This window comes from Lacerta agilis, chromosome 7, assembly GCF_009819535.1.
Source record: "Lacerta agilis isolate rLacAgi1 chromosome 7, rLacAgi1.pri, whole genome shotgun sequence".
In the NCBI taxonomy this organism is placed as follows: domain Eukaryota; kingdom Metazoa; phylum Chordata; class Lepidosauria; order Squamata; family Lacertidae; genus Lacerta; species Lacerta agilis.
The window spans coordinates 30,000,625-30,027,904 of NC_046318.1; the positions used below are offsets into that span (position 1 = coordinate 30,000,625).

The 27,280-nt window shown below is 43.2% G+C and overlaps 1 protein-coding gene across 5 annotated transcripts in view; it reads right to left on the bottom strand.

The window, feature by feature from the left end:
- The window catches only part of LOC117049776 (doublecortin domain-containing protein 2-like), a 40,614-nt gene extending 14,746 nt beyond the window's left edge, over positions 1 to 25,868 (bottom strand). For 2 of the 5 annotated variants that reach the window (XM_033154700.1, XM_033154695.1), the window contains exons 1-7: positions 25,846 to 25,868; positions 23,246 to 23,599; positions 20,577 to 20,628; positions 13,975 to 13,989; positions 5,975 to 6,051; positions 5,756 to 5,887; positions 1,200 to 1,346 (exon numbers count right to left, since the gene is read on the bottom strand). In XM_033154700.1, coding sequence (XP_033010591.1) covers positions 1,200 to 1,346; positions 5,756 to 5,887; positions 5,975 to 6,051; positions 13,975 to 13,989; positions 20,577 to 20,628; positions 23,246 to 23,599; positions 25,846 to 25,850 — 782 coding nt within the window. In that variant the 5' untranslated portion in view covers positions 25,851 to 25,868. Of the gene's footprint in view, positions 1 to 1,199; positions 1,347 to 5,755; positions 5,888 to 5,974; positions 6,052 to 13,974; positions 13,990 to 20,576; positions 20,629 to 23,245; positions 23,600 to 25,396; positions 25,482 to 25,678; positions 25,755 to 25,845 lie in introns of those variants that run through there. The other 3 variants (XM_033154698.1, XM_033154699.1, XM_033154696.1) reach the window with 3 other exon arrangements.
- Between the last annotated feature and the right edge of the window lie 1,412 nt (positions 25,869 to 27,280).

Sequence of the window (27,280 nt, forward strand, 5' to 3'; positions counted from 1 at the left end):
TATTTTCAAGTGAGATTCAATCACGTGCTGGCAGATCCAGGTTGCACAATCAAAGTCAGTTTGGTGCTCTTGTGTAACAAACCCACTTCCCCATAAATGGACTTTCCGCAATAAGGAAAGTGAGAGGGAAAATGTGCTGCAAAATGTGGGTAACAACTGACTGAAGTAATGCTGGATAACATCCACTCAAACAAATCAGAATGGATGCTAAATAAACAGAGGACACCATCTAACTGACACACAAACTTTCTGCAAATGAATCGTGATGAATGCTTTAAAAAAAAAAGGTCATCTGGAACAACCCAAGGTATTTAGAAGCATATGATTTTGTGGTATATTTTGCAATTGCCATACATAGGAAGGACCCTATATAATTTAAGAAATTACTGAAAATCTAGAAACCATTTCAGATATCCACAAGCCATGGTCATCATCTCAAAGACCAACTGCAGAGGAAGCAGTTACATGCAGTTACATGCAATGCCCTTTTATTTGTGGTCTAATAAAACAGTATGTGAACCGAGAACTCCCAGAAGTGCAAGCTGGATTTCGAAGGGGCAGAGTAACCAGAGACCAAAATTGCAAACATGCGCTGGATTATGGAGAAAGCTAGAGAGTTCCAGAAAAAAACATCTACTTCTGCTTCATTGACTATGCAAAAGCATTTGACTGTGTCAACCACAGCAAACTATGGCAAGTACCCGGTACTTAAAGAAATGGGAGTGCCTGATCACCTCATCTGTCTCCTGAGAAATCTCTATGTGGGACAAGAAGCTACAGTTAGAACTGGTATGGAATAACTGATTGGTTCAAAATTGGGAAAGGACACGACTGAACGACTGAACAACAACAAAGGGTATCTTCGCTCTGTCAAACAAAGCAAAAACCCTTCTTTATCCTCCTAACCTGTTGCTTTGGGTCTAATTCACACTATATGTTTTTGTCTATGCAAGTAATCATAACTTAGATGCTCATATAAACAAGCAAAACATGTGAACTAGGCAATAAAAGAGACAGATATCAGCAGCTATTGCACCTGCACTGTGCTACTTCTTCTCACCTATAGAACCCAAAAATTACAAAAATCCCATCCACGTCAAAAAATGGGCTTAGCTGCAGTATGCACCTGGATTCATGATATTGTATTATCAAAATTCATTTTCATAAATATGGCTGGTACAAAAACCCATTAAACTTACCCATACGATCTCCTCATGGTGGACTTCGTGAACAGCAATTCACTATAGGGCAACTTCTTAAATTTGTCTCTGCCAACCGCTACGTAAAACTGCCCATTTTCCAAATCCATCCCACTCTCGACAGGTTTTCCATCTAAAGTGTATAGCCTGTAAAATATATGAGCACTTTCCTTTAGCAACTGAAATAAAACATCCACACCCTTCAAAGAGTGAACAAACCACTGAGAAGTCTAGTAAGTACATTGTGAGCCCTCTTCCAGAAGAGAGAAGCATTTGCCCTTGGCGCCCACTTTGCCCCATCATTGGAACAACGTCAACTAAACTGGAAGGAATTGTCTGAAGAGCCACTAGCAGGGCTCCCACCAGCTGTGTGTTAGGAACATAGGAAGCGGCCTTACACTGCGTCAGACCAATTATTCTGTCACGCCAACAGGCAGTGGTTTCTCCAGGGTTTCAGACAGGGCTCTTTCCGAGCCCTACCTGAGTTTGGTCCCAAGTTGTAGAGGAAACAAGCTTAATAGAAGATGTCTTTTCCAATGCCTTTCCATGTAAGCTTTATCAGCACTCGCTTTGTCCTTTTTCTTACAATTTTTGAAATTGGGGTGAGCTGTTTCTTTAAAAGCATTTCTAAATTGCTTAATATTTAAATCTCTAAGCTCAGTCAGACTGTTGGCTTTGAGGGGTGCAGGATTGCTAAATGCATATATTGCTGATCTATGACTCATTCATCTCTATAACTCTGAAATAACTCTGAAATTTCAGGTTTCCTAGTGTACCTTTTGGGGGAGGGGCATGTTCTATCATCTGCAGAAACCAAACTTAGCATTTTGCTACCACATACGTTATACCAGGGGTGACCAACTCCCATCCCTACTCACAGAGTTAAAAACTGGCAGTGATCTACTCCCTTTTGGGGGGGGGTTCAGGTCAAAGTTGTTGAGCTTTTATTAGGAAGGAGGAAGCTCCTATTTGGGGGGGGGGGTTCAGGTCAAAGTTGTAGAGCTTTTTCAGGGAGGAGGTAAAATGTTGAGCTATTTTTAAGGGAGCCACAGTTGTTCAGCTTCTTTGGGGGGGAACCAATGATCTACCAGTGATCTACCGCAGACGTCAAGTGATCTACCGGTAGATCACGATCTGCCTGTTGGACATGTCTGCGTTATACCAAGCAAAAAGGCGAATTGAGCAGCATCTCTTAAATATCCTGGGAAACTCTGTTCCACACCTGCACCACTAATAAGAGCCACTAGATGGGATGGAAAGCCAGTTCATCTATAGCGCTCTTGAAAATGCTGATGGGAAATCAGTGCAGTTAATTATTCAGCAGTCTACCGGTCAAAACCTCAAAGAATTCAGCAAGTGTAAGGCCCCCTAAAGGAAAAGTCACACTTTTAAGTACTTGAGCTCAGAGTGCAATAATTCTTCCGCATAGCTCCATAAAGATCATTGACTGTGTCATCCACTCAAACTTTTCAATGTGCTCCTCAGATCAGAAAAGCTCCGAGATTTAAAAAAAAAAAAAAAACTGACACCAGCACGGATAGCCAACAAAACCCATTGAGAACTGGCCAGAATTTGAGACATTCTAACTGATTTGTTAAAATGTGCACGTCTACTTGAGTTTCCCATAATTCCCATAGCCTGTGAGCCTGTGTGCATGTAGCTAAACTACTGTTTGACATGCAGTCACAGAGCATTCACTATACTAGTAACCCTTGGGGATGTTTCCCATATTGAAATGTTAGCTGACGGAAACGAACCCGAATGTCACTTATAAGATTTAAAAATAAAATTAAAAAATACTGTGACTTGAAGATATTTATTTATTTATTTATTTCACAAAATTTCTAGATGACCCTTCAACACAGACAGTGATCGCAAGGCACTTTCCAATTAGTATAAAACAACATTAAATAAACAAAACAGTAAAATGCAGTCATTAAACCCAGTCATGGGTAAGACACAACAGTGCAGGATAAACCTCTGAAGTTATTAGAAAACCTCACTAATTTCCTCCCTTAATTCAGTAGTGCTCATTAATTCTTTCTTTTTTTTAAGCAGAGAAAAAGGGAATTGGCTTTCACCAATTTTGCTGCAAGTTTAAAGTGAAGTTTTACACAAGGTAGGTTGTGACAGCAGCCAAATTTTCAGTGAGTCTGCATAGTATAGGGACAAGAGTGTTGGACCCAATCACCAGTTGGCCATGAAGCTTAATGGACAGCCTTAGAGACGGTCCGTAACTCTCAGCCTAACCTACCCCACAAGATGTACACAGCCATGAGCTCCTTGAAGGAAGGCAGGAAATAAACATGTGAATCATTGTGAATAAATAAATAAATGAAGTCTGTAGCAAGCGAGACATAGGACCTGTTTGTCCCAATGAGGTTAGACAAGTAGGTAATATTATAGTCAAGTATATTGGTGCAGAGGTAATACACCATAAACTGGTTATACTTCAAGCAGACATTTCCGTTTTTATTCAGCTTATGCAAAAAAACAAAACAAAAACTCTCTCAAATGAGCAACCAGTTACCACTAATTCCCAATGTTGCCACAACCAGGGACCACCCATCACTGGAGCAGTTACCATAAACCGGGTAATACAATGCACCAGCCATGACTCAAGCAAACATAAACACGCATTTCCCATGCTGTGTAATTGAGAGGCATTCTTCTATTAACTAAAATTATAACTGAGGGAACAGCCCTTCGACACTGGAGTTCACATGGTCAAATGGAGCTTGTGTGCATAGGAGGAAGGTTCCTTGGGAATTACAACTTCTGCAGCCCCAACCTAAACAGGTCCTCTACTTCAGGCGGAAGTGGCTACAGGCATGTGCAAACTACAGGGATGTGCTCAGAGTTGTCAGGCTGGAATGTCACACTCATTTGTCAAATTTGGCCTGCTAGGGAGTAGGGAAATGAGGATCTGGCCCGACAGCCAGATGCGGTTCTCCACTCCTCCCCTACACTATATAGGGTCTGCCTGCCCATTAACCTCTCTGAGGCACCAGAAATGTTGCATCAGCAGACAGTGTGGTGGGACAGTGGCACTAACCTGACCTCACTGCTGCTTCCTGGAAGGGAAGTGGGCGGAGCAAGGCAAGGGGGAGGGTGGCAATGTGGAAACACACTAGCAGGGCCAATACAGTACTCCTACTAGTACATTTGCAATGCCAACTTCCCACCACCTTACCCCTCTCCATAAACAACAGCAACACTGCTGCCAGGAGGTCGAGTAAATGCCCCCATTATCTGCAACTGAAATGTAATGCACAAACCGTGCCATTTGTATGACTACTGATGTGTGTAATTGAGGAAAAAGCCCCACTAATGTTCAGATCAGTCTTGGCTGTACTGAACCCTCTAAGCATTGCATCCATTTGTTTAATGAAGAGTTTTTTACGTTTTTCAGAATCAACGGCCTTTACTGGAACCTAAGCTAATGATAGTTCAGCTACCACAAGTCACAATAGCTAATTTGTTAATTATTAAACAAACAATAATAAATTGTACTAGCTAGCTCAATGTGTCCTCTAATGTTTTAAGAAATCAAATACAAAAACTGGATTTACAGGAAACATGGAAAAAACAAAAGGGAAGAAACGCAGTGTGCTGTACAAATGCCTCTCAAGGTAACTTGCTTTAACTTTTGGGTTTTCCCTAACAAAAGCTCTCTTCTGGACCTGGACCAGTTTGCTTTCACAGCAGAACTGGAAACCCCCAATCCAGATGTTAACAGCAAACTATTAGGACATTCCAACAACATGTAGGGCCATGAACACCATCTCAACCTTTCCATATTGAGTGGGAAGATCTCTAAAAGGGGTTTCTAAGCATGTTCGTATGAACACAGGGTTCCTGGTCACTTGGGAGACTTCTGTGTTCCCTTCAGACCTTCACACTGAACATAGGAAGTCAAGGTGACTCACATAGGGCAGAAATGTTGGGGATGGGGCAGTGTGCCCCTGCTGCCCTCTTCACTCTGAATGTCTGGAGGTGGCTTTTGACTTACCGTGGACAAGGAAATGAAGAAAGGTGTTCAAGCAAAGGTGAGAAGGCGAAAGCACAGAAGTCCAAGAATGGTTTGGCCGCGGGGAAGATGTAAGCCAATTAGATTTCTCCCCAAGCACTGCCCCATACTTACCTGAGCCATTATCATAGTCGTACACATGGGGTGACCCAGGTGTGCTCAAGCACACAGTAATGTTTATTTATTTATTTTTAAAGCCTGGAGATTGTGGTGAAGAGAAATTAGGGAGCAGAAACCTAAGGATTTCCCAGGCTGCCTATATGGCAAGACACTACCAGCCAGCTGCAGCCGATGCAAGGCAGCCAATACTACTTTCAGGTGCCACTGTAGAGCATCAACTGAGCAAATAGTTCATGCATTTGCTGGCAGCTTCTACCAAGTAGCAAAAGGGCTGAAAACTCAACTTATTATGTATATGTACAACATTAGAGCACTTCCGCCGCTAGAACTTGGTCCTGCTCAGCTGGACCTTGCTAGCAAAAACTTGAAACTGTGGTCACATTGACAACGTGGCATTTCATCTTACCTGTGCACAGCACCACTTCTGAGTGTAACCTTTTCAGTAACCATTTCGAGAACATGATCCCATTGATTTAGTGCTCTTCTGGGGATGAAAAGACGCACGGCTGGGCTTACGAGGTCACCATTAGCAATCAGGCTAAGAAGAGGACAAGAAAAGTTGCAATCAGTTGGATGTTCTTCAAAATAATGATGTTCAAACTGCCTTTCAGAATGCCCAACTTACAAAACAGTGCAGGGCTCCTGAAGAGGCTTTCTAAACCGTGCAGACACATTGATTCTGCTGTGGGAAACTGGCTTCACCTGAAAGATTGAAAAAATAAATAAATCAGCAACTGATTCTGTCTCAACTTGCCATTGTGACAACTTTTGAAATCTTACCTTATTCTTCCCAGGACCAATTTTCTAACAGAACCTTAAGCATATTACATACCACTCTGATTTGCAGTCATGTTTTATTTGTGCTTTTGTTGAACTTGTGCTTTCCACTTTCTCATCAAAATCCTTAGTCTTTCTTCTTCATCATAGCTGTGTATTTCTGGCCACAACTTCCCTGAACTTCAAAAGTTAATTAGTGCCTACTGATTTGCAAGTGGTGTTGCTGAGTCACAGGAAATTTGGCCTCCCAGTGTCAGATCTGCTAATTTCTTGGCTGCATAGTCCATGTTCAGCGGCTTGGAAAGAAACCTATCTCCCATTTGATACCAGTCAGGAGGCTATCAAGCTATATCCACCTTAACAGCTCCTCGTGTCTAAATGAGGCAAGGTATTGGTTTAGACATAATACTCTGTAAAAGCAGTTCAAACCCAGTTCAGCAGAACATATCTGAGCCTATTAATCCTATATATACATGAGGCTTGTGCCTGTGGGCATTGTCCTCATGCACCCCTTCCCTCCTTTCTGTGCCATGTTTAAAGATTTCCTGTGTTAGGGGACAATCCAACACCAAAATCCACAGGGACAAGAGAGTTGGGAACTGGTGGATCTTTGGCATAAGCATCAGATCCCGTCTGAGCTGGAGATACACCACCATAATTCCCTCTTCCCGGCAGAGCCAGGCCTCAGTTGGCTGAACCAAAACCCCTACCCCAGCACAAGCCCTGAAAAATAGCCATCCCAGGGGAGTGGCAGGCAGTGTTGGTAGCAGGCCAGAAGTGCCAACTTGGCCCCACAGTCGTGGATGCCCGGGGGCCATGGGGGCCATGGCACTGGCACTGAAATTTGTGGGTGCCCAGCCTCCTCATGAGGAATTTTGTGGGTGCTGGGTCACCCAGGTTCCCAAGGAGTTGCCACCTATGTAACAGACTATTTTTGCACCCTCCACAAAAAATAAGCAACTTTAATTCTTGAATTAGAGGGGAACCATGAACTGGAAGCATGATATTGCAAGGAGAGGGAGAGATTTCCTTAGAAAATGTTCTAAAAACTAGCAATATTTTTCAGCTCCCTAGCTTTTCAGGAACTGCTAGAGTTTTGTTCTACGTAGTGGGTCACAAGGACTATGTGTAGAAGTTCTTATCTAGACATTAATGGAATCCAGTGATGATTTATTAACTATTATTTCAATTTATATCCCACCCTTCAGAAAAGAAACCCACACAGCATCAGTGCTTCTACACATATATTCAAATGCGCTTCTGAGCCCTTTCAAAACTTCCAGGATGACACATCCTTGCACTCAACTCTCATACTGACGTCCAGTAAGCTACACCTGCAGTTAAAATACACTCAGAACTATCCACTTACCCCAATAAAAGTTTCAGGCAAACTATTATAGAATTTGGAGTGCTAATGGGACAGCCTGGTGCATCTAACCAGTGGGAAATCAAACCTTTTTTCTAGATGGTGTTTTGTATGTGACTTCAGAGGATGATTGCCTTCTAACATTGCAGAGCTCAAGAAAGACTCGCTAATCGTAAAGAACAAGTCACTGCAAAGATTCCCAGAAGTGTGCAATTAATTAGTTTCCTCAAGCTGATGAAACCTATCAAAGCTTCTCAACAGGATACTATGCTATAGAGTACATCTCCTTCTTGAGTCCTTGTGGAAATAAGCCACCCTGGCAATGACGTGGGGAGGTCATAAAAAATATCTGAAGGGGTGCATATCTTCCAAATATAGATGTTGCAGCAATCTGAGTTTTAAATGAGCCTCTAATCAAAGAGTCATTAGTATTTTTGCACTCCTTTGGTGCGTCTGGAAAACAAAACAGTTCCATTCTAAAATAAGCCAATCATTTGGGAGTGCATGGTGTGACCAAGGCATGTTATTTTTTCTTTTGAGAATAATTACAAAGTTATGCTGATTTGTTATGTGTGTTACAACGGAATGCACATCATTATGCAGACCAAAAAAAAAACCACCCCTGAAACACACAACTATCAAACAACAGGAAAAACGAGCGCATTACAATTTCAAAAAAAATCAAAAGACACAAATAAGTCCACTGATTTTAGTCGGTCTACTCAGAGTAGGCATTAGTTGGATATGAGCTCATTCCATGATTCTGGAGTTTACACTGCGGTCGGGTAAAAAAATCAATTTTCTGAAAATTAAAGAGATTAAGGGTGAAATATGCCCACGCATCTTTTCAAGTGTAAGAGTAAAGCAATGAACTTCTCTCAGAAAAAAACTATTTTCTTAAAAACAAAACTTTAAACAAAAGTTCATATACACTAGGCCTATAATTATCCCTTTTCATACAACCAGTGAACACGTTAGAGGGAAGGAAGAGCTCACAGCAACTGACCCCACTCCCAGTCTCTGTTCATTCATTGGATCTAATTTATCAAAGCCATGCAAGTTATACTTTCATAGGCTTTGTTTATAAGATCAGATGGATAAATCAGTTCAGGAGCAAGGACAGCATTCATCGGTTCATCTGAAAAGAGCCATTGGTTAGCCCTAATAAAAACAATATTCAGCTAACTCTGCAGCTTTCCTGATTGAGTAAACATTTGCTTAGACATTTGTCATTTTGGTTACAAGAAGAGCTGTATTTTCACAGATTTGATTATGTTGTTGTTTAGTCGTTTAGTCGTGTCTGACTCTTCGTGACCCCACAGACCAGAGCATGCCAGACAGTCCTCTCTTCCACTGCCTCCTGCAGTTTGGTCAGACTCATGTTGGTAGCTTCAAGAACAATGTCCAACCATCTCGTCCTCTGTCGTCCCCTTCTCCTTGTGCCCTCCATCTTTCCCAACATCAGGGTCTTTTCCAGGGAGCCTTCTCTTCTCATGAGGTGGCCAAAGTATTGGAGCCTCAGCTTCAGGATCTGTCCTTCCAGTGAGCACTCAGGGCTGATTTCCTTAAGAATGTATAGGTTTGATCTTGCAGTCCATGGGACTCTCAAGAGTCTCCTCCAACACCATAATTCGAAAGCATCAATTCTTCGGCGATCAGCCTTCTTTATGGTCCAGATTTGATTATACCAAATACCAAATATATGTTTGCTTATAGCAGATACTGCAGTTCCCCAAGTCTGCATCTTGTTCTCTCGTAGAGACAGACCGATCCACACATTTAGGCCTCCTGCACTGCCCATAGCTACATACTGCTTACAGCACATAAAAAATGGTAAAACATAAGCATTAAAAATATCCCAATACAGGGCTGCCTTCAGATGTCTTCTAAAAGTCAGATAGTTGTTTATTTCCTTGACATCTGATGGGAGGGCGTTCCACAGGGCGGGCGCCACCACCAAGAAGGCCCCCTGCCTGGTTCCCTGCAACCTCACTTCTTGCAGTGAAGGAACCACCAGAAGGCCCTCGGAGCTGGATTTCAGTGTCTGGGCTGAACGATGGGAGTGGAGGCTTGGAGGATCAGTAGGGCAGGGGAATAAAGAGGCTTGACCCTGCTAGGCACTTTCCTGTTCCTAATTGCTCACCCTCTGCTCCTTTTTCCCCCAGGGGTGGAAAACACTGGAATAAGGTTTATTTTTTTTCTACCCTCCCACCTATGAGTGGAATTGAAATGGAGGGGATTTTGAGCAGAAAAAATGGATGGCTGGCAAATGGTCAAACAGCCCCTTCTCCCCACCTGTCCTCAAGAATCCAGCTTCATTTGGTTGTTTTTTCCTTTTTAAAAAAATGGTATGGGGGGATGATATAACTATGTGTAATGTGATATTTTGGCCATGAGCTATTATGGTTGATCAGTGAATGGTGTTTCTCAGATGAACTATGGCAGCACACTAGTCATATGACCTCCATACTGATGTCCAATGATCTGCAGACTGCCATCGGTTCAGGTTGCACAGTAAATATAATTTTTAAAAAGGCTTAACACTTGAAGACCATGGTCCAGCGGTATTGCCTCCCACAATTCCACCTGTGTGGTAATATACTGAACTGGAGGCTCCATTGCACACATGCCCTAAGTTCCAGTTTCAGGTTTACAGTTCAGCTGCTCATATATTTATTTACAAATCGCCACAATACAGCATTGTCTGGAATACGATCCCCTCGGGAACCACAAAGTAATATATTAACCAATGTGGAATCTGTAATTATGTTAAGGATCTCACATCACCACAGCCTTTAATCGCCTGCTTAGTAGACAGATCCTTAGCATGCTTCAAATGATATCAATAATCCAAAGTTACTCAGCTGGATAGACTCAGTTGGAAAGGCTCTATTTAACGCAGCTGCACGGGCTCAAACTTCAACACAACAGCTTGAAAATCAATGGGATTTAAATGTATTGATTTAATTTTAGAAATAGGACTCTCAGTTCCTAGATTGCTTTAAGCGGACTGGCTGTGATCAGGAGATCCTCACAGCAGGTGGCACACATGTTAAGGATCTGTCACGAGAGCTAAACCAGAAATTATGTGAGAAATGTTGAGTGCCCAACTCAGTATTTCCTTCATAATGCTAATATGGGTAGCATATTTGCAGGAAGAAATCAGCAGAAGGGAAGGGATGTTTGGCCCCCACCCCCTTTAGTTCTATCCATCAGTTTTCTATTGCTAATGTTGCCCTCCAGGGTCTGAATTTGAAAGCTAGGCCAAGAAGGAATTGTCTCAGCGAGAAAGGATTTTGCTTGGGATAGTTGATTAGAAGGGGGGTGGGGTGGGGGGTTAAGTATGCTTCTTTCTCATCATTGATCCTCCCCTCTAAGTTCCCTTCCACCACGTTCCCAGTTACCTTGATAAGCAAAAGCCTGGAGCCATATAACTACTGTCAATTCTGATAGACCAAATAATCTTCCATTGGAAGGAAAGCAGGGAAGTGATTCACTGGGAATCACATACCTCAATCACTTATCCGCAAAAGGTGATTAGTTGTAAACCACTATGCAGGAAAGGGGCATACATTTGACTTGTATCCATTCTACCACAAAAGTATAAGTTAGGTCTAATAGCAAGGAAATTAGTTTTAGAAAACAAAACTGTCTCGCTTTCCCTACAGCACAACAACACTGCACCAGTTTATCTGAATGAAAACAGTAGCGACAATAAAGAGATGGGAACCCTATGCTCTGAGTTGACCTTGGTTTGCTGCATTGAGTGCAGTGCAGGCCAAAAGTGATGAGTTACCACCATCTCCTGAACTTGGCATATTGGTGGAACAGGAGACATCAGCAAAAACGGTAAGGGAGCCACTGAGCAAAAGACATAACTTTGCTTGACACGCCACTTTTAGAGCTGCCAACTACTTAAATAACTTTTAGAATCACCTGCCTTTTTATTGATCAGTAAATAAAACAATTAAAAATAAAACACATTTTATTTATTTACCAAAAGCTTCAGTAAAGGTAACCTTACGAGATACTGAAGGGCATGCAAAATAATTTACAATTTAGGCGGCAATCGGGAGCAGGGAACCTTTATGCTCCCCCACCCCTTGAGCCAACTGACAGGTGGGCACAGTGACCACCTGTCAATCACCTGACCACATGATGACTCAAGGTGAATGCTAGGTAGGGGGTCCTGTCCACCCCCTCCTCCTACCCACCTGTCCTACGCCATGGGGTGGGAGGAGGGGTTCTGTTCTGCCCGTGCATTTCCTACAGGTACAGGTAATATGCTGGCAAAGCAGCATGCCGCAATTGATCTCTCTGCCCATCAGCTGATAAGCAAAGACTTCAGTCCTGCTCTCTTCAGGGAGCCGTTTCACCAGCGTGTGAAGCAGATCCCAGCAGTATTGAGGAAAAACACTGCCCATCAGCTGACATCACTTAGTGACAGTAGCTGACAAGTGGGCATGGTTTTGGAAAAATGGGATTGCGGACCATATTGGACTCCCCCAACAGGCCAAGATTAACCTGTGAGCTGAAGCTTCTCCATCTGTCATATCCCTTTACCTGGACACTGAATCAACAGGACTTATTTCTAAGTAGACAGGATTGTGTTGTTAATGCAGACATTGTCAATACCAGTCAGTCATCCTTACTTACTTCTTTTTCATTCCATATTACAATTGACATGGTCAATATAAGTGTGTGTGCTTTATTTTCAGTATCACAAATTAAAATTTTCCCTTGCCAGTTAAAACTGGTCTCTTCCTATCGGTCACTGGGAGTTTTGATTAATATCATTAATATCATGATTAATATCATGATCCTATGCATGTTTTACAGAAGTATGTTCCAACCTAAACTTACTGAAGCTTGCAACAATAACCATACTTACTAAGGATCACACCCCCACAGAAGAATATTAGTAAAGTAAATTCCAAGTTCCTATAGAATGGAGGAATCTTTTCATAAATGCTTATCTAACTTAGATGCAGAATTCATCATGCGAAAGGCTGGACTGGATGAATCCCAAGCCGGAATTAAGATTGCCAGAAGAAATATCAACAACCTCAGATATGCTGATGACACAACCTTGATGGCAGAAAGTGAGGAGGAATTAAAGAACCTTTTAATGAGTGTGAAAGAGGAGAGCGCAAAATATGGTCTGAAGCTCAACATCAAAAAAAACTAAGATCATGGCCACTGGTCCCATCACCTCCCGGCAAATAGAAGGGGAAGAAATGGGGGCAGTGAGAGATTTCACTTTCTTGGGTTCCATGATCACTGCAGATGGTGACAGCAGTCACGAAATTAAAAGACGCCTGCTTCTTGGGAGAAAAGCAATGACAAACCTAGACAGCATCTTAAAAAGCAGAGACATCACCTTGCCGACAAAGGTCCGTATAGTTAAAGCTATGGTTTTCCCAGTAGTAATGTATGGAAGTGAGAGCTGGACCATAAAGAAGACTGATCGCCGAAGAATTGATGCTTTTGAATTATGGTGCTGGAGGAGACTCTTGAGAGTCCCATGGACTGCAAAAAGATCAAACTTATTCATCCTTAAAGAAATCAGCCCTGAGTGCTCACTGGAAGGACAGATCCTGAAGTTGAGGCTCCAGTACTTTGGCCACCTCATGAGAAGAGAAGACTCCCTAGAAAAGACCCTGATGTTTGGAAAGATGGAGGGTACAAGGAGAAGGGGACGACAGTGGATGAGATGCTTGGACAGTGTTCTCAAGTGAAGTTTGGCCAAACTGTGGGAGGCAGTGAAAGATAGGCGTGCCTGGCGTGCTCTGGTCCATGGGGTCATGAAGAGTTGGACATGACTGAATGACTGAACAACAACAAGAAGAAGAGATCACACAAAGAAAAAGGCTTGAGATATACCTAAAAGATGTGTATAGGCTTCTGTTTTGTGCGCCAAGAAGTATTACTCTACTATTGGGTGCCCAGGCTCCACTCTCTCTGTCTAGGGGTCTGAGCCCCAGAGGCCATGGCAGTCCTAAATAGGTAATCAGATCTACTGCTAAAAATCACAACGAAGTGATAACGTACGACAAAATTGCTTCTATAACCATCTGCAGCTGTTTGGTCACAGTTAAACTAACAATACCACCAGAGATCGATTTTTTTCAGAGGAGGGGAGAGGGGAAAGTGGGCTGAATTCAGTCTCTCCACCCTTGTCAAACCAGTAATCACTACTTTTACCAACAGCTTTACTGGGGTTGTACATGCAAAGTCTCTGTTGCTGCACAGCAGTAGGAAGTAGACTATAAATGTGCACGTGGATCAAAGCTATTGTATATTATGATAAGTGTCCTACTATGTAATATTCAGAGTATATGCACTGAAATCAATGTGTCTGAAGGGAGATACCACCCAATGACATTGTATGTGACATTCATTCTTATACCATGATAAACCTTATTCAAAAACGTTTAGACAATTTAGCAATTTGGCAATAAAAATCCAACACGGGTACTTACATCTTCCAATGCTAACTGTTGGCAAAAAAACAAAATAACACATTTAGCATGTTACACTCATTATCATCTGTTTATTTTCAACATATTTTTAAAGTAGGTTGTTTTGATATGAATGGATGCAGTGACCTATCTGATGTGGTTAAAATAATATCTGTTTATCAGATATAAAACCGGCCACACTGTTCTTTTATATGCATGGAAACTGGTCAGTTATCACTATTTATTAACCCAGTAAATATCTTTATTCTCCATCTCTCCTTACTCCCCTGTTCTATTTTGCTGTACCTTTTCACAGAACTTATGTACGTTCCAGTCTAAACTAAAATTACAGCATGACTGTTGGGTTGAAAAAGACATTCTAGCCCTACCAAAGCTTTTATGTTGACATGATGGCGCAATATTGATTTTCATTTTCCAGAATTCCACTCTCCACCTCATGCCTAAAGCAGCATAAATTCCGAAAAGAATCAGCAGCATTCCACCTCAGCTTGGTCCGCTGATCAGATGCAAACTATTTCTAACATTATTATTTTTTTGTATTTTCTCTTTTGCTCATTGCGTGCGCGCACACACACACACACACACACACACTCCATTTCTTCTCCCACCCTAGCAGGTAGCTTTGGCTTGCATTTCTGGCTCCAGAGACATCAACGAGCTATTAATGCTACACCAAGGCCAATGGGGCAATCTCTTCACTTCAGAAGGCAAGATAATATGAAGCATAACAAGGTGATTTGGCTTTTACAGTACTATAGTTTAAAAAATAAACATGAGAAGGCTGCAAATACTGTGCACCACTACCATACCAATTAGCTTTTGCCACCCTGTGTTCCTTTGGGTGGAAATAAAATTAACAAATAAACATGCAATCAATAAAATAGACTGGGGCAAATCATTGTCAGGCTTTGAAAGGTAACAGCCTACATCATCTGACGTGCTTAATGGTAAGGAGTACTTAAGATTCAAGCAAATTCTATTTTGGATGATCTACCATTATTTGAGCTGTGCCCCCCTAAAATTGTTAGCTCACACTGTTTGTCGTATCATCTTTCAGTTCAATCTCTTTACAAAAAGCAAACTTGGATGTATAGTAAGCCTAGAGGCAAACTTGTTCAACATCCTATTTTTTGTTGCAGGATTAAGGACGTATATATATAAACAGAACTTCAATTTCCAAATCTGATTCTTCATAAACACATTCTACCTGTTACAGGTAGGAAGCCGTGTTGGTCTGCCATAGTCAAAACAAAATAAAATAAAAAATTCCTTCCAGTAGCACCTAGAGACCAACTAAGTTTGTTCTTGCTATGAGCTTTCTACCTGGACCTCCTTATATTTTGAAGATTTTGTCGCAGCAGCGCATAGTAAGTTGATCAGCTCATGTAATGAACCATGGTTAGCTAGGGCAGTTGGGTACAATGGTCCATTATATTCAGTCCTCCCTGGTAAAAGGAGTACAAATATTTGCATTCCCTTAGGACAGACTGAGGTCAAGGGAACCCAAAAGTGTGATTACATGCTCTTACTATCAGGTTGAAAGGCTATCAGGCAAATGAAAATAAACCAGAGAGTGTAAAAGAAAAGTTTTAAAAAATATTTAGAACAAAGGAAAAGCTTGTTCAGATTTCTGAAATCACTATTATTTGCATATGATTAGATTGCCCCCCCCCAAGCAATAACAGGTTACTCCAAGTATGTGGGTGCTTTGCATCACTAACAGAAGAAATCTAGTCTCTCTTATCAAGATTTCACAGACTGATCTGTGAGTTAACCCCTCTTCTCACCTATTTGCATCTTGTTTTTACATATATGCATAGAGAGAGGGGGAGAGAGAGCAAGATGTTGGCCTACTCTTTTGTTACAATGACAAGGACAAATGACAGAAAATGAGGGGGTCTAAGCAAGCATATTGCCAAACATAGGAATTAATGTCAGATATCTGCAAAACATGCATATAAACATTCAGCAGACTACACAGAAACACCAGTTCCTTTCCCCAAGCCGCTTGCCAGCAGAGCTTCTTCTCCACACATCCCGTCACAACCATAGCCTGTTGCCTTCTGAACATGCATAGGGAGCTGTACTAGCACAAAGTGCAGGATCATTCTGTCTGCACATGTGTACCTCTGCAACCACTTTGCAGAAATCCTAGGGGTATGCCGGGTAAAAAGGGTTATCTGTGTACACAGACATCCTTGTACCAGCATTGCCTCTTGTTGGGACTGGACTGGACTGTATTCATTGATAGAACCACAGATTGGCATGAAGAAACATGTTCAACCCAAAGGCTTCATTTCCTCATGCATAGCCCACTGGAGCCCACAGGTCAGTGGTGTTTGGAACCATGGGCAAAAAGTGGGTGGAGCTACATATTTACCTTTGTACAATAGCCCACATTCCATCAACACAAGTCACACATTTCTATACCCCTCTACCATCCGGGAAAGCTAGGGGTATTATTACAGTTGATGGGACATATTCCCACCAGGCAAAAACACCTGAGGCAGGTATAGAGCAGTGCTATTGTGGGATATGGCCTGGGAAAAGTTCTGAGGGTGAGACAGAGATGCTTGGAGGGCCACATTTGGCCTCCAGCTCCACAGCTCCCCACTCCTCCCATACACAGTATTAAAATGTTTGGCCGTTATCTTTCTGAAGGACACGGTTGCAATTAGCAAAACATGTGTAAACCAGAAGCATCATCCTTGTTTTCTCAGGCTTTCTGGTCAACGCTGCACTGAATCCTCAAGGTATTCATTTCAGAAGAATAACAGTGTTTGTATGGCGTGTTGTGCTAATTAGGTTACCAAGATACTAACTATCAAACAACTTGGAGAGCTGTGCTCTTCCAGAGTTTTAAGATGCTAAATCCAGTGCTTCAGGAGCCGGGTCACTCAACCAGCAAGAAATAAAGTTATTGGTTCTCCTTTTTAAGTATGAGTAATTTTTAATTCTACAATACTACATTCCCATGAAACATAATGGATTGCCCTTTTAATAGAACACAAATGCTTCACAAATCAAGCCTCGCTGTTTTTAATGAATCTTATTTCTGAAATGTTTACTTATCCTGGATAGTAAAGTTGTCAGGACATAATTTACTTCACTATAAATATAGGTGACCCCTGTTCTGGATCTTTACACCAGCCTCTTAAAGAAAGGATGTTCCCAGGACAACCCTCTACACGCCTACTCTGAAGTCCCACTGAGTTTAAAGGTAAAGGGACCCCTGACCATCAGGTCCAGTCGTGTCCAACTCTGGGCTTGCGGCGCTCATCTCACTCTATAGGCCGAGGGAGCCGGTGTTTGTCCGCAGACAGCTTCCGGGTCATGTGGCCAGCATGACTAAGCCGCTTCTGGCGAACCAGAGCAGAGCACAGAAACGCCGTTTACCTTCCCGCTGGAGCGGTCCCTATTTATCTACTTGCACTTTGATGTGCTTTCGAACTGCTAGGTGGGCAGGAGCAGGGACCAAGCAACGGGCGCTCACCCCATGGCAGGGATTCGAACCACCAACCTTCTGATCAGCAAGCCCTAGATTCTGTGGTTTAACCCACAGCGCCACCTGGGTCCCTTGTCCCACTGATTTTAACATGGCTTAAAAGTGGGTTTTGGAATGCTGCCTAAATTAAGAAGACTTAAGACACTGCTGAAAATGTATTTCATGGAATGTGAACGCACAGTGTGCTTTGCAATGAAAGACACTGTAAAACAAATAGAATTTTTTACATGTCGTTATCTAATGGCAATGACTGAAATTGCTGCAAGGGGAAATCTTGATTCAGTGAAGATTAATTTGCTCTACTCATCTTGCTTCCTCAAAAGGAACAAAACGGTATGTGGGTGAATAGAATTGTGAGTTCTGAGTTGCACAGGATTGCACTTCCATCCATAACGCTAGGGTTGTACATATTCAATACAGTCGTACCTTGGTTCGTGAACGCCTTGCGAGTTGAAAGTTTTAGCTCCCGAACACCGCAAGCTCAGAAGTGAGTGTTCCAGTTTGCAAACCTTCTTTGGAACCCGAACGTCCTCCGTGGCTTCCGGTTGGCTGCAGGAGCTTCCTGCAGCCAATTGGAACCCGCGCCTTGGTTTCTGAATGTTTTGGAAGTCAAACAGACTTCCAGAATGGATTCCGAGGTGCCACTGTACATTCACCACACAAGTACAAAAAGTATTGTACCATTTGGCGCATCACATTCTTTTTCTTAAATCAAGTTCCCAGGCGTCCCTTTATACTTTCAGAGAAGACTTGGAAATTTATACCTGAATCCTAAATATTTATCCGGGGGTGGGGGTGGGGATATCATTGATTTCAGTGGAACCTACTTCCAGGAAGGAATGTTGTAATGTAACATAAAGAAGAAGAGATTGAGGAAAACGTCCAATGACTCAGACAGCTGAAAGCGATCAAAAAGTCATTTGAAACAACCTGCTGCAGACAGATTAAGATAAAACAATCCTCCCACAGATCAACCCACATTATTTGGATTTCATGAACTCACAAGATGCCTGCAGGGCTGATACGTCCAGATTACTAAAAGAAGTCAGCCAAGTCACTCACTACAAAATATGGTTAGTTTTTAAAAACACCCTAGGATCACAAGCCAAAGAGACGTCAATGAAAATTCCTCCCTGCCTTTAAATGTCACAGCCAGTAGGATTCCCAAATATAAGCAAAATGTAAGAGCTGAACTGCAAAGGCAATCAACTCTACAAATCAAAGGCAATGTGCATGTTATTCACAAAAATAAAAATGGTAAGGAAAGAGCACTTAAATTGTTCTCACTTTTAACTCGAGCCTCAAATTAGCCTCTTTTCTAAACAAATCTAAGTTAAGGGTGTGTTAACTTAGGCGCTGTGGTCTAAACCACTGAGCCTCTTGGGTTTGCTGATCAGAAGGTTGGCAGTTTGAATCCGCATGACAGGGTGAGCTCCCATTGCTCTGTCCCAGCTTCTGCCAACCTAGCAGTTCGAAAGCATAGCAGTGCAAGTAGATAAATAGGTATCGCTGCGGCGGGAAGGTAAACGGCATTTTCTTCCGCTCTGCCTTCCATCAGTGTTCCATTGCACCAGAATTGGTTTAGTCATGCTGGCCACATAACCCAGAAAGCTGTCTGTGGACAAATGTCAGCTACCTCAGCCTAAAGTGAGATGAGCGCCACACCCCATAGTCGCCTTTGACTGTACTTAACCTTCCAGGGTCCTATACCTTTTAACCTATTATGGCATGTACAAATGAATAGTTTAGGTGTTATTATTTCCCTGTTTCTGAAACATGCATCTTCATTCTACATTACACACTCCATCAAAAATTGTGCTCTCTCTAGCAATGAAATCCATTCAAAGATTTCACTGACGTAAGTATGTTTCATGTACTAAGCAGAACATGCTGGTGGAATTAGAATTACTGATAATATATAATTAGTCTGTCTCACTTGCAGGAAATAATCACTGTAAAATATTGATTTCCTATTTTATATCTGCGTTAAATGACCATGAACTATTGTAACAATTCTGTTTGAATAGTGCAGCCTGCCTTTCACGCTTCTTCACAGTCTTTTCTCCAGGGAAAGTGGTTCCGCAAATAAGACAAGGGATCCACAGCAACAAAGAAAAAACAAACACAAACAAATAATCCAGAAGACACTGGATTTTAACTTTAAAATAGATGCTGAGTGAGTTAGCATAAACTAACTAGAAAGTTCATATATCACACCCAAAAATGTTTGCCACTAATTCTGGATGAAGTTGAGTGGTGGAAGGCACCGGGAACCCCGAAGGGAAACCCCAGAGGAGGAAGGCTCAGGGCCAGGGGATTGGTGGTGGGACACTGAGGAGAGGTCAGAGGGAGAAGATTGGGAAGAGGGGCTGGATGCTGATGGGGCAACGGGGTTTAGTGAGCAGGAAGAGCTCATGGCAGAGAGCAGTTCAGATTCCGAGACTAAAGCAGGGGGCAGGGAAAGAGGCTGCTGAAGAATCCAGGGAGCCTCCCACTCCTGCTGCAACAAGCTCCGCTCCCCCCAGTCTCCAATATCATGCAGCATAATGAGAGCAGAACAGAAGCCAGAGGTGAGCAGACACAGTTTGAGACTACTTGGGAAACATCCAGGAGACAAGGAGCCTTAGAAAGGATGGGAGGCAGGGACCTTTAGTCATGGCAATCCTCCTGGAAAGGATTGCTGCGTTGTATGCTGTTTCCTTGAATAAAGAGTTAACTTCCCTGACAAGGAACCCAGAGTCTTTCATGCCGACCTGCGTCTAACTCCAACCCTGACAATCAGCTATCAATACACGTGAATGCAAAGAGTCTTGTGACACATGACAAATTCATTGCCTGCAATCCACTTCATCAGATCGTTAATAAGTTACTGCCTCTTTAAGAGAAACCAAGTGGAAGTCTGGGGCAAAGCAGATCTAGAGCAGTTGTGTTTAAAGTTTTAAGTGATCTCTCTCAAGCTGTTAGGGTGGCTCTTACAGTGTCTACTCAAAAGGAAGCACCACCGGTAAGTGATTTCAGGATTGTAGTTGATTCATTCCCTAGACTCAAGTATAATACAGACTGATCCTAGTATGTTTGAATGTATAAATTGCTTTACCTCATTACTTATTTCCATAGGCCTTTTCTTCAGTTCTCCAATGTCCAAGTAGCTGCAAATCAACAAAAGGGATATAGGTTATGTACAAGTGCAACCTACAGTGATGTAGAGCAGACATCTCCAAACTAAGGCCCACGGGCCGAATGCGGCCCGCGAGGCAATTGGGCAGCCCCCGACAACCCCCACCGCCGCCTGCTTTTACCAGCGTGGCGCGGTGTGGTTGCCCATCTCTGGGTCGGCGCAGCACCAGAAATAGCTTGTGCCCATCCACGGTATTTCTGGTGCACTTTCATGTCTGCGGAGGCCCGTGTGCACATGCACAAACTATTTCCGGCGCCGTACCGACCCAGAAGTGCACCAGAAATTATGCTTGCGCATGTGCACAAGCTATTTCCGGCACCGCGCCGCACTGCACCAGAAGTGCACCAAAAAAAGCAAGTGTGCATGCGTATGGGCACTCGCTCCCCCGCCCTCTGGCCGGGTAAGTTTGGGTACCCCTGATGTAGAGCATGCCTTCATGTTCAGGGTTCTAGCCATGTTCAGGGTTCTACCCTTTTACGGGAAACTCTATTCCATCTCACTTCCCTCCACCCCAGGCAGTCAGCATTTCATGCCCACCAAGCATGCAAAGTCCTCGTTGGACTGTTTGGCAGACCAACACGGCTACCCACCTGTAACCAAATACACAAATACACACACAGAGAGACAGTGCATTTACATCTGCCAATCTTGGGAATGCCCCAGGCCTGCTGAATATCTCCCTTTTGTGCATGGGTGATGCTACTTTGGCTTCAGAAAGACCCACAATCTGATAGTGGTTAGATGAGTACAAGATGGGGGGGGGGGAATGATTCATATGTGAGGCATATTTATTAAACAAAAACATTCAAAGTGCAACCATATACACATCTACTCAAAGTAAGTCCAACTGAGTTTAATGGGCTTATTCTTGAGAAAGTAAGCATGCTATACGTTTGCAGCCCAGATAGTATAAACTGCCTTTAAATCCCAATAGTGTTCATCAGCAGACAGGCAGGAAACCCTTTTCTGTCGGTGCCTGAGCAAATTAGAATGTTTTGCTAATAATAGTAAAGAAAATGAGAAATCAAGAAGCTGAAGAGCCAAGAGACCCTAGCAGGCACCACTCACAATAACTGAACCATGGTGCAAATTCTACCTTATTTTAGTAAAGAGGAACAGGGCACAGTAACACAGGGAGATGGGATTATCCATACCCTAAATTAAGGAACTCTAGTCTAAGGGCTGCAATGATGGCACAGAAAAGATTGGCTAGAATTCTTATGTTTTGATAGGCTTGGTTTCATGATAGGACTCTGTATTTAAAAATGGCATCACCTAGTAACTAATTGATATGCCCTGCCAGTAGCTAAAGACAAATGGAAAGTGAATACAATTTGATGCAACGCTTTTTTAAAACTGTCTCACTGAATTCCTGGAATTTCAAAAGTTGCAAAGGACTCAGCTACATTAGTAAAGAAACAACGATTTGAATGCAATATAAACATGCAACACCAGATGGCACCAAAGAGCAGGAAATTTTTATACACGTTTTTCCATAGGGGTTTTTTATTTTGTTATAACGATCTAATTTCTGACTTATTTATAATGTTTTTTTCCCTGTGTGTAAATCCATCCAGTGTCCAGTGTCTCCTATGACTTCTATTGTGCCTAAGAATAGGAACAGCTCTGTACATCTGGGGTGCAGCTTTTTGTACATCTACAAAGCACAGAAACACACTCAGTGTCCTACACATATTTATCTTCACATAAAAATGACCTTTAAAACAATTATATACAATGTCCTAAATTACAACTCTTAAGAAAGTCCAGTCTGCAGAGCCCACTTCAGTTTACACTGGCCAGCAAACTCATTCTTCTTTATTGCTGAAAAACAACACAATTCCACGATCCTATGGCTAACATGCTGCATTCTGCCACAGAAATTAGTTGTACATTTAGCCATTTGTTCTAAGCTTATGCAGCTGCAAATGTGGGGCTGGAGGCTAAAAGGCAGAGCACTGAGTGACAAAAATATCTCCAACGATTCCTCTACCAGCATTTATCCAAGAATATTCCCAAGTTTTATTATTTTAATAGAGACTACCTGTGCTTCATTAACATGACCATTAAGGCTGCAACCCTATATACACTTACCTGGGAGAAGGCCCTATAAAACAAAGCAGGACTTATATCTATCTGAGCATGCCCAGGACTAGGTTATATTTCTCTGCATTCCACGTTTACTGGAACAGAGCCAAAACACACATAGAACTGAGATACAGAAATATCAGATACGATTACCAAATACCACAAAATAGCCTCACGTGTCCATTGATGAAGTTAATAATGTTTGAACAACTGAAGCTTTTTCTGTCAACTGTTGGTTTTTTCCCTCCTCAGGGACAAAGATTTAATGTTGAAATGATAGAAACACCTTGCAGGAAATGTGCACAGGGGATCGGGGGACTGGGCAGATTAACAGAAACACCTTTCAAGCTGCGAAAAGTCTCAATGCTTACGTTGACAATGAATCGTCTTGGACAAAATGGGATGGCGTATCAATACTTTTTGAGGCACCTGGATAGTGCATTTAAAAAAGATCACATAAAGTTAAAGTTTCCGTGCCATTTTGGTTTGCTTTTACTCACTTGAGTTTTTTGAAAGCTTCCCTGCCACCGGCGACATAGTGCTCTCCGCTCTGAATCTCATCTAGTTGACGGACGCGGTGGCCACCGCGGGGGGTGTAGATATTCCGCACGGCCCCAAAGGGAGCATTCACCCCACCGGTCACTTCTTTTAGGAAGACATCGAAGCTGGACACCTTCTTCTCGTGGATGATCACTCGGCGCCCTGGGAAGAACGGATCTCCATTGCGATATACCATCACGCTCTTCACCACCGGCTGCGAGAGGCATGTTGGCTTGGCACTGGGACTGCTCATGGCCGTGCTTTGACCCACGTCTTCCGATTCCTCCTTTGAACGGAGCCTTTGGCCTGCACACCTGTTGGTTCAGCAAGTAACAGGCTTTATTCTCCCTACCGCCTTTCTCTCCTGCAAACCTGTTAAAATCCCTGTTTGCAGTACACACACAGCCAACCAAGATGGGCACACTGGGACCACCACCAATGGTATCTCTCTGCCTGGAAGTACCAGGAGATGCTCTTAGTGCCTCCCTAAGGTGTCAATTTCAATGTAGTTTAAAGAGCAGCTTGTGCTAGGCAACCAGTTCTCGCCACTCTCCGGAGAATGGTAATGCCATCAGGAGTTTCTAATCCTATATACTCAGTCTACAAGTGTAAAGCAGAAACAGTGACTGAGCAGAATAAAGAACCACCACCACCCCGTTCCCAAGTTTGTAGTGCCAACATCCAGCTTCGTAGTCACTGGAACAAGGCAACATGTTGTTGTTTTTCCCCAGAAGTCTTCACTCCCCTCGCTTTTCTCCATTCTTCTATGCCATCTTATTCATCCTCAAAATCAACCATGAGGTGGACCGCAAGTCTCCAAAGCGGCAAAAGCAAAAATGGAGATGAGGAGGACATTATCATCAGGTATTGGGAGGAAATAAAAGCTTTCAGCTGCCAGTATTTTATTGGGCCCAGAGATAGAGGTCAGGAACTGGGGATAGCAGGACTTTTCCTGGCTGAATTTTGATAACATCCTAACGGAAATATGTTCAGTAGAACAAGAGTTTGGGGGGGGGGAGAGAGAGACAGCACAGAGCTGTGAGACACAAAATAACTTTATTGCTTAGTTGGTCTTTTTGTAGTTGCATGATTTCAGATCTCCCTTCTGCCACAGACGCAGCAGAACAGAATGACAGAGCCGCAAGATGTTAAGAGTGGACTGTACCATTTCAGACAGCAGGTAAAGCAACCCATGTTGAAAATCCTTGCAAGCAAAAAATAAGCTCATCAGGGAAGAAAGGCTTTCACTTAACTAGTTTTCTACTTGTGGGGGGAGGCATTTCCCCCTCTTTCTTTTTTTTTACATAGTGAAGCATTAAAAATGGTCATTCCTCCACATGCGGTCTGAAGAGATAACAGTTCATTCTTCACTCCCCTCAGGATGCTGCCACATCCTACTGCAAATGAAGACGTAGCTGCAGCCCCGCCAGTGTCACATTTAATTGATCCACATGCTTATCCCCTAATTTACCAGACACGCTCTAACTGCAACCTTGATAATACAGTATATACCCCAGCAATTAATTTCTACAACAAGAGGTCTCGGGGCTCAACCTTGTCAAGAAGCCACATCAGAGGCATTGGGGGGGGCGGTCTGACTGTGGTTGCTCTGTGATGAAGTGAAAGCACTCTGCATATCCTCAGGAGCATGTTGATCATATTATCCTGGAGCTTGGATGCTGGCAGGTGAGTTCTGGTTTAAATTCACTTTAAACCATGGGAGTGAAGGGCAAGAGAGCCCATCCTCTTAATATTTTGTGGTGTCTGTCTCAGCTGCTTTTAGAAGGCATGATTTGGCTCAAGGCAGGGAGAGAGATCAGTGCACTAAACCCCTTTGAGGGCCCTTTGTATATCAAACCCCCCCCCCCCCATTTTCAGGTCCTGCTTCAGCCCTCTTGCCAGGGTAGAAGTGGCCAAGAAATGCCTGTGCTGCTTTTGCAAATGGCTTCGAGCAGATCCAACCCCTCCCCTCCCCTCCCCGACGACTTCTTTCTTCTTGCCATTTCCCTTCAGGAAACCCGGGTGCCCAGTTGCAGCTTTTCTCCACGCCAGCTCTCCCAAGAGCAGGAGCGAGTGTCCCCGGCCGCGCGAGTGCTAAAAAACAAACACACCTGTGGCTGCTCTTTGGCGTGCACGAGCGCCAGTCTTAACCCACGAAGGGAAGAGAGGCCGATTTAAACAAAAACACTTTTAAAAAACAAACAAACAAACAACGTAATTCACACGACCGTGTCGGGGGGAGGGGGAGGGGAGCCGCTGTTAGTATCACGTGTGAACACGCAAATCAGGGGGAAGCGGGGGAAAGGGGACAACGACGCAGCACAAACTAGGGAGCAATTTTTTTTTTCGGTCCCCCGTAGAGAAGAACAGAGCAGGAGAAAGGGGAAGAGCACCTGTGCACACAGCAAAGTCCAAATTCTTCTCCTCAGTCTGGATTATAGGGCAGCCCGTTTCTCTCTCTCTCCCTCTCTCCACCCAGCAGCGGCTCAGCTGCCAGCACCATGAGCTTTACCAAAGAACTGCAGGCTGGCGGAGGCTGTCGCTACCGCAGAATACCTGCCTCATTCTCTCCCCGGGCTGGGTCTCCCAAAGGTAAGAGAGAGGAGTGGGGAGGCTATTCTGGCGGCTTGCTGCTGCTGCGGGAACTTCGGCTCCCAGGGGAGGAGGAGGAGGAGGAGGAGTTGGAGGAGAATGCTATTATTATTATTTTTTTCCCCCAACCCTGCAGTTTCCGTAGCAACGCACATAGCTGCACTCAATGCAAGGAAAGGAAACTGCAGAGACGACGCAGCCCTGCAGCTTTCGGGGCGCCCACAAGGGAGAAGGGCGCCTCAGGGATACCGCCGCCGCGGGTGGTAGGGGGGGAGAAGCTATAATTCTCCCCCTTTCCAGTGCCGGATTTAGGTACAAGCTAAACAAGCTGTAGCTTAGGGCCCCACTCTCTTGAGGGCTCCCCCCCCCAAAAAAAATCACTATTAATATACAGGTAAAACTCGAAAAATTAGAATATCTTGGAAAAGTCCATTTATGTAAGCAATTGTTTTCATTAGCTACTGGAGTTTAATGTATGAGATAGACTCATGACATGCAAAGCGAGATATGTCAAGCCTTTGTTTGTTATAATTGTGATGATTGTGGTGTACAGCTGATGAAAACCTCAAAGTTGAAATTGTTAATTTGGGGTTCTCATCAGCTGTACACCATAATCATCACAGTTATAACAAATAAAGGCTTGACATATCTCACTTTGCATGTCATGAGTCTATCTCATATATTAGTTTCACCTTTTAAGTTGACTTACTGAAAGAAATGAACCTTTCCACGATATTCAAATTTTTCGAGTTTCACCTGTAGGCCTACTTCTTCTTAATTGTATTTCAGTTCAACAATTACTTTGATAAAATACATAAAATACAAATGGCTTTAGATACCTATTAGGTCCATAAATTACCATATAGCATATATTCAACACAAAACACTGTGACAATTTGTTGTTGAAAAAGGACAGCTGGGCATATAAAGGGCCCTATTACCTTCGGTAGCTTAGGGCCCCTAAATCCAGCCCTGCCCCTTTTTCTTTTACTACGCAAACCATGGCAGGTGGGAAATGGCTTGAGCAGGACAGAGAGGGGCAAGAGGGCAGCCTGCCTGCCATCGGTGCAGAAATGGCAAGAGACATGATGGATTTGCAGGCAAAGTTCCTCTTGGGTACCTGGTGGGCCTGCAAGGGAGATTCCCAAGGGCGTAAGGTGGCAGTTGGAGGATCCCTCGCTGCTCTTGGGATTCCAGAGGCGGCTTGGATTCCTAACTGTTCACAACTGCCATCCGTGGAAGAATGGGCCTGTGGATTATGACTACTCTTATTCTTGTTACTAAACAGATAGAAACCTCCGAAGATTTCTAAGCACTGGCATGGCGCAGGTATTGACAAATGTTCGTAGTGCCACCCGAGAGCAGGACATTAAGCGTTCATGTCCTGATGAGTCTTCAGCACC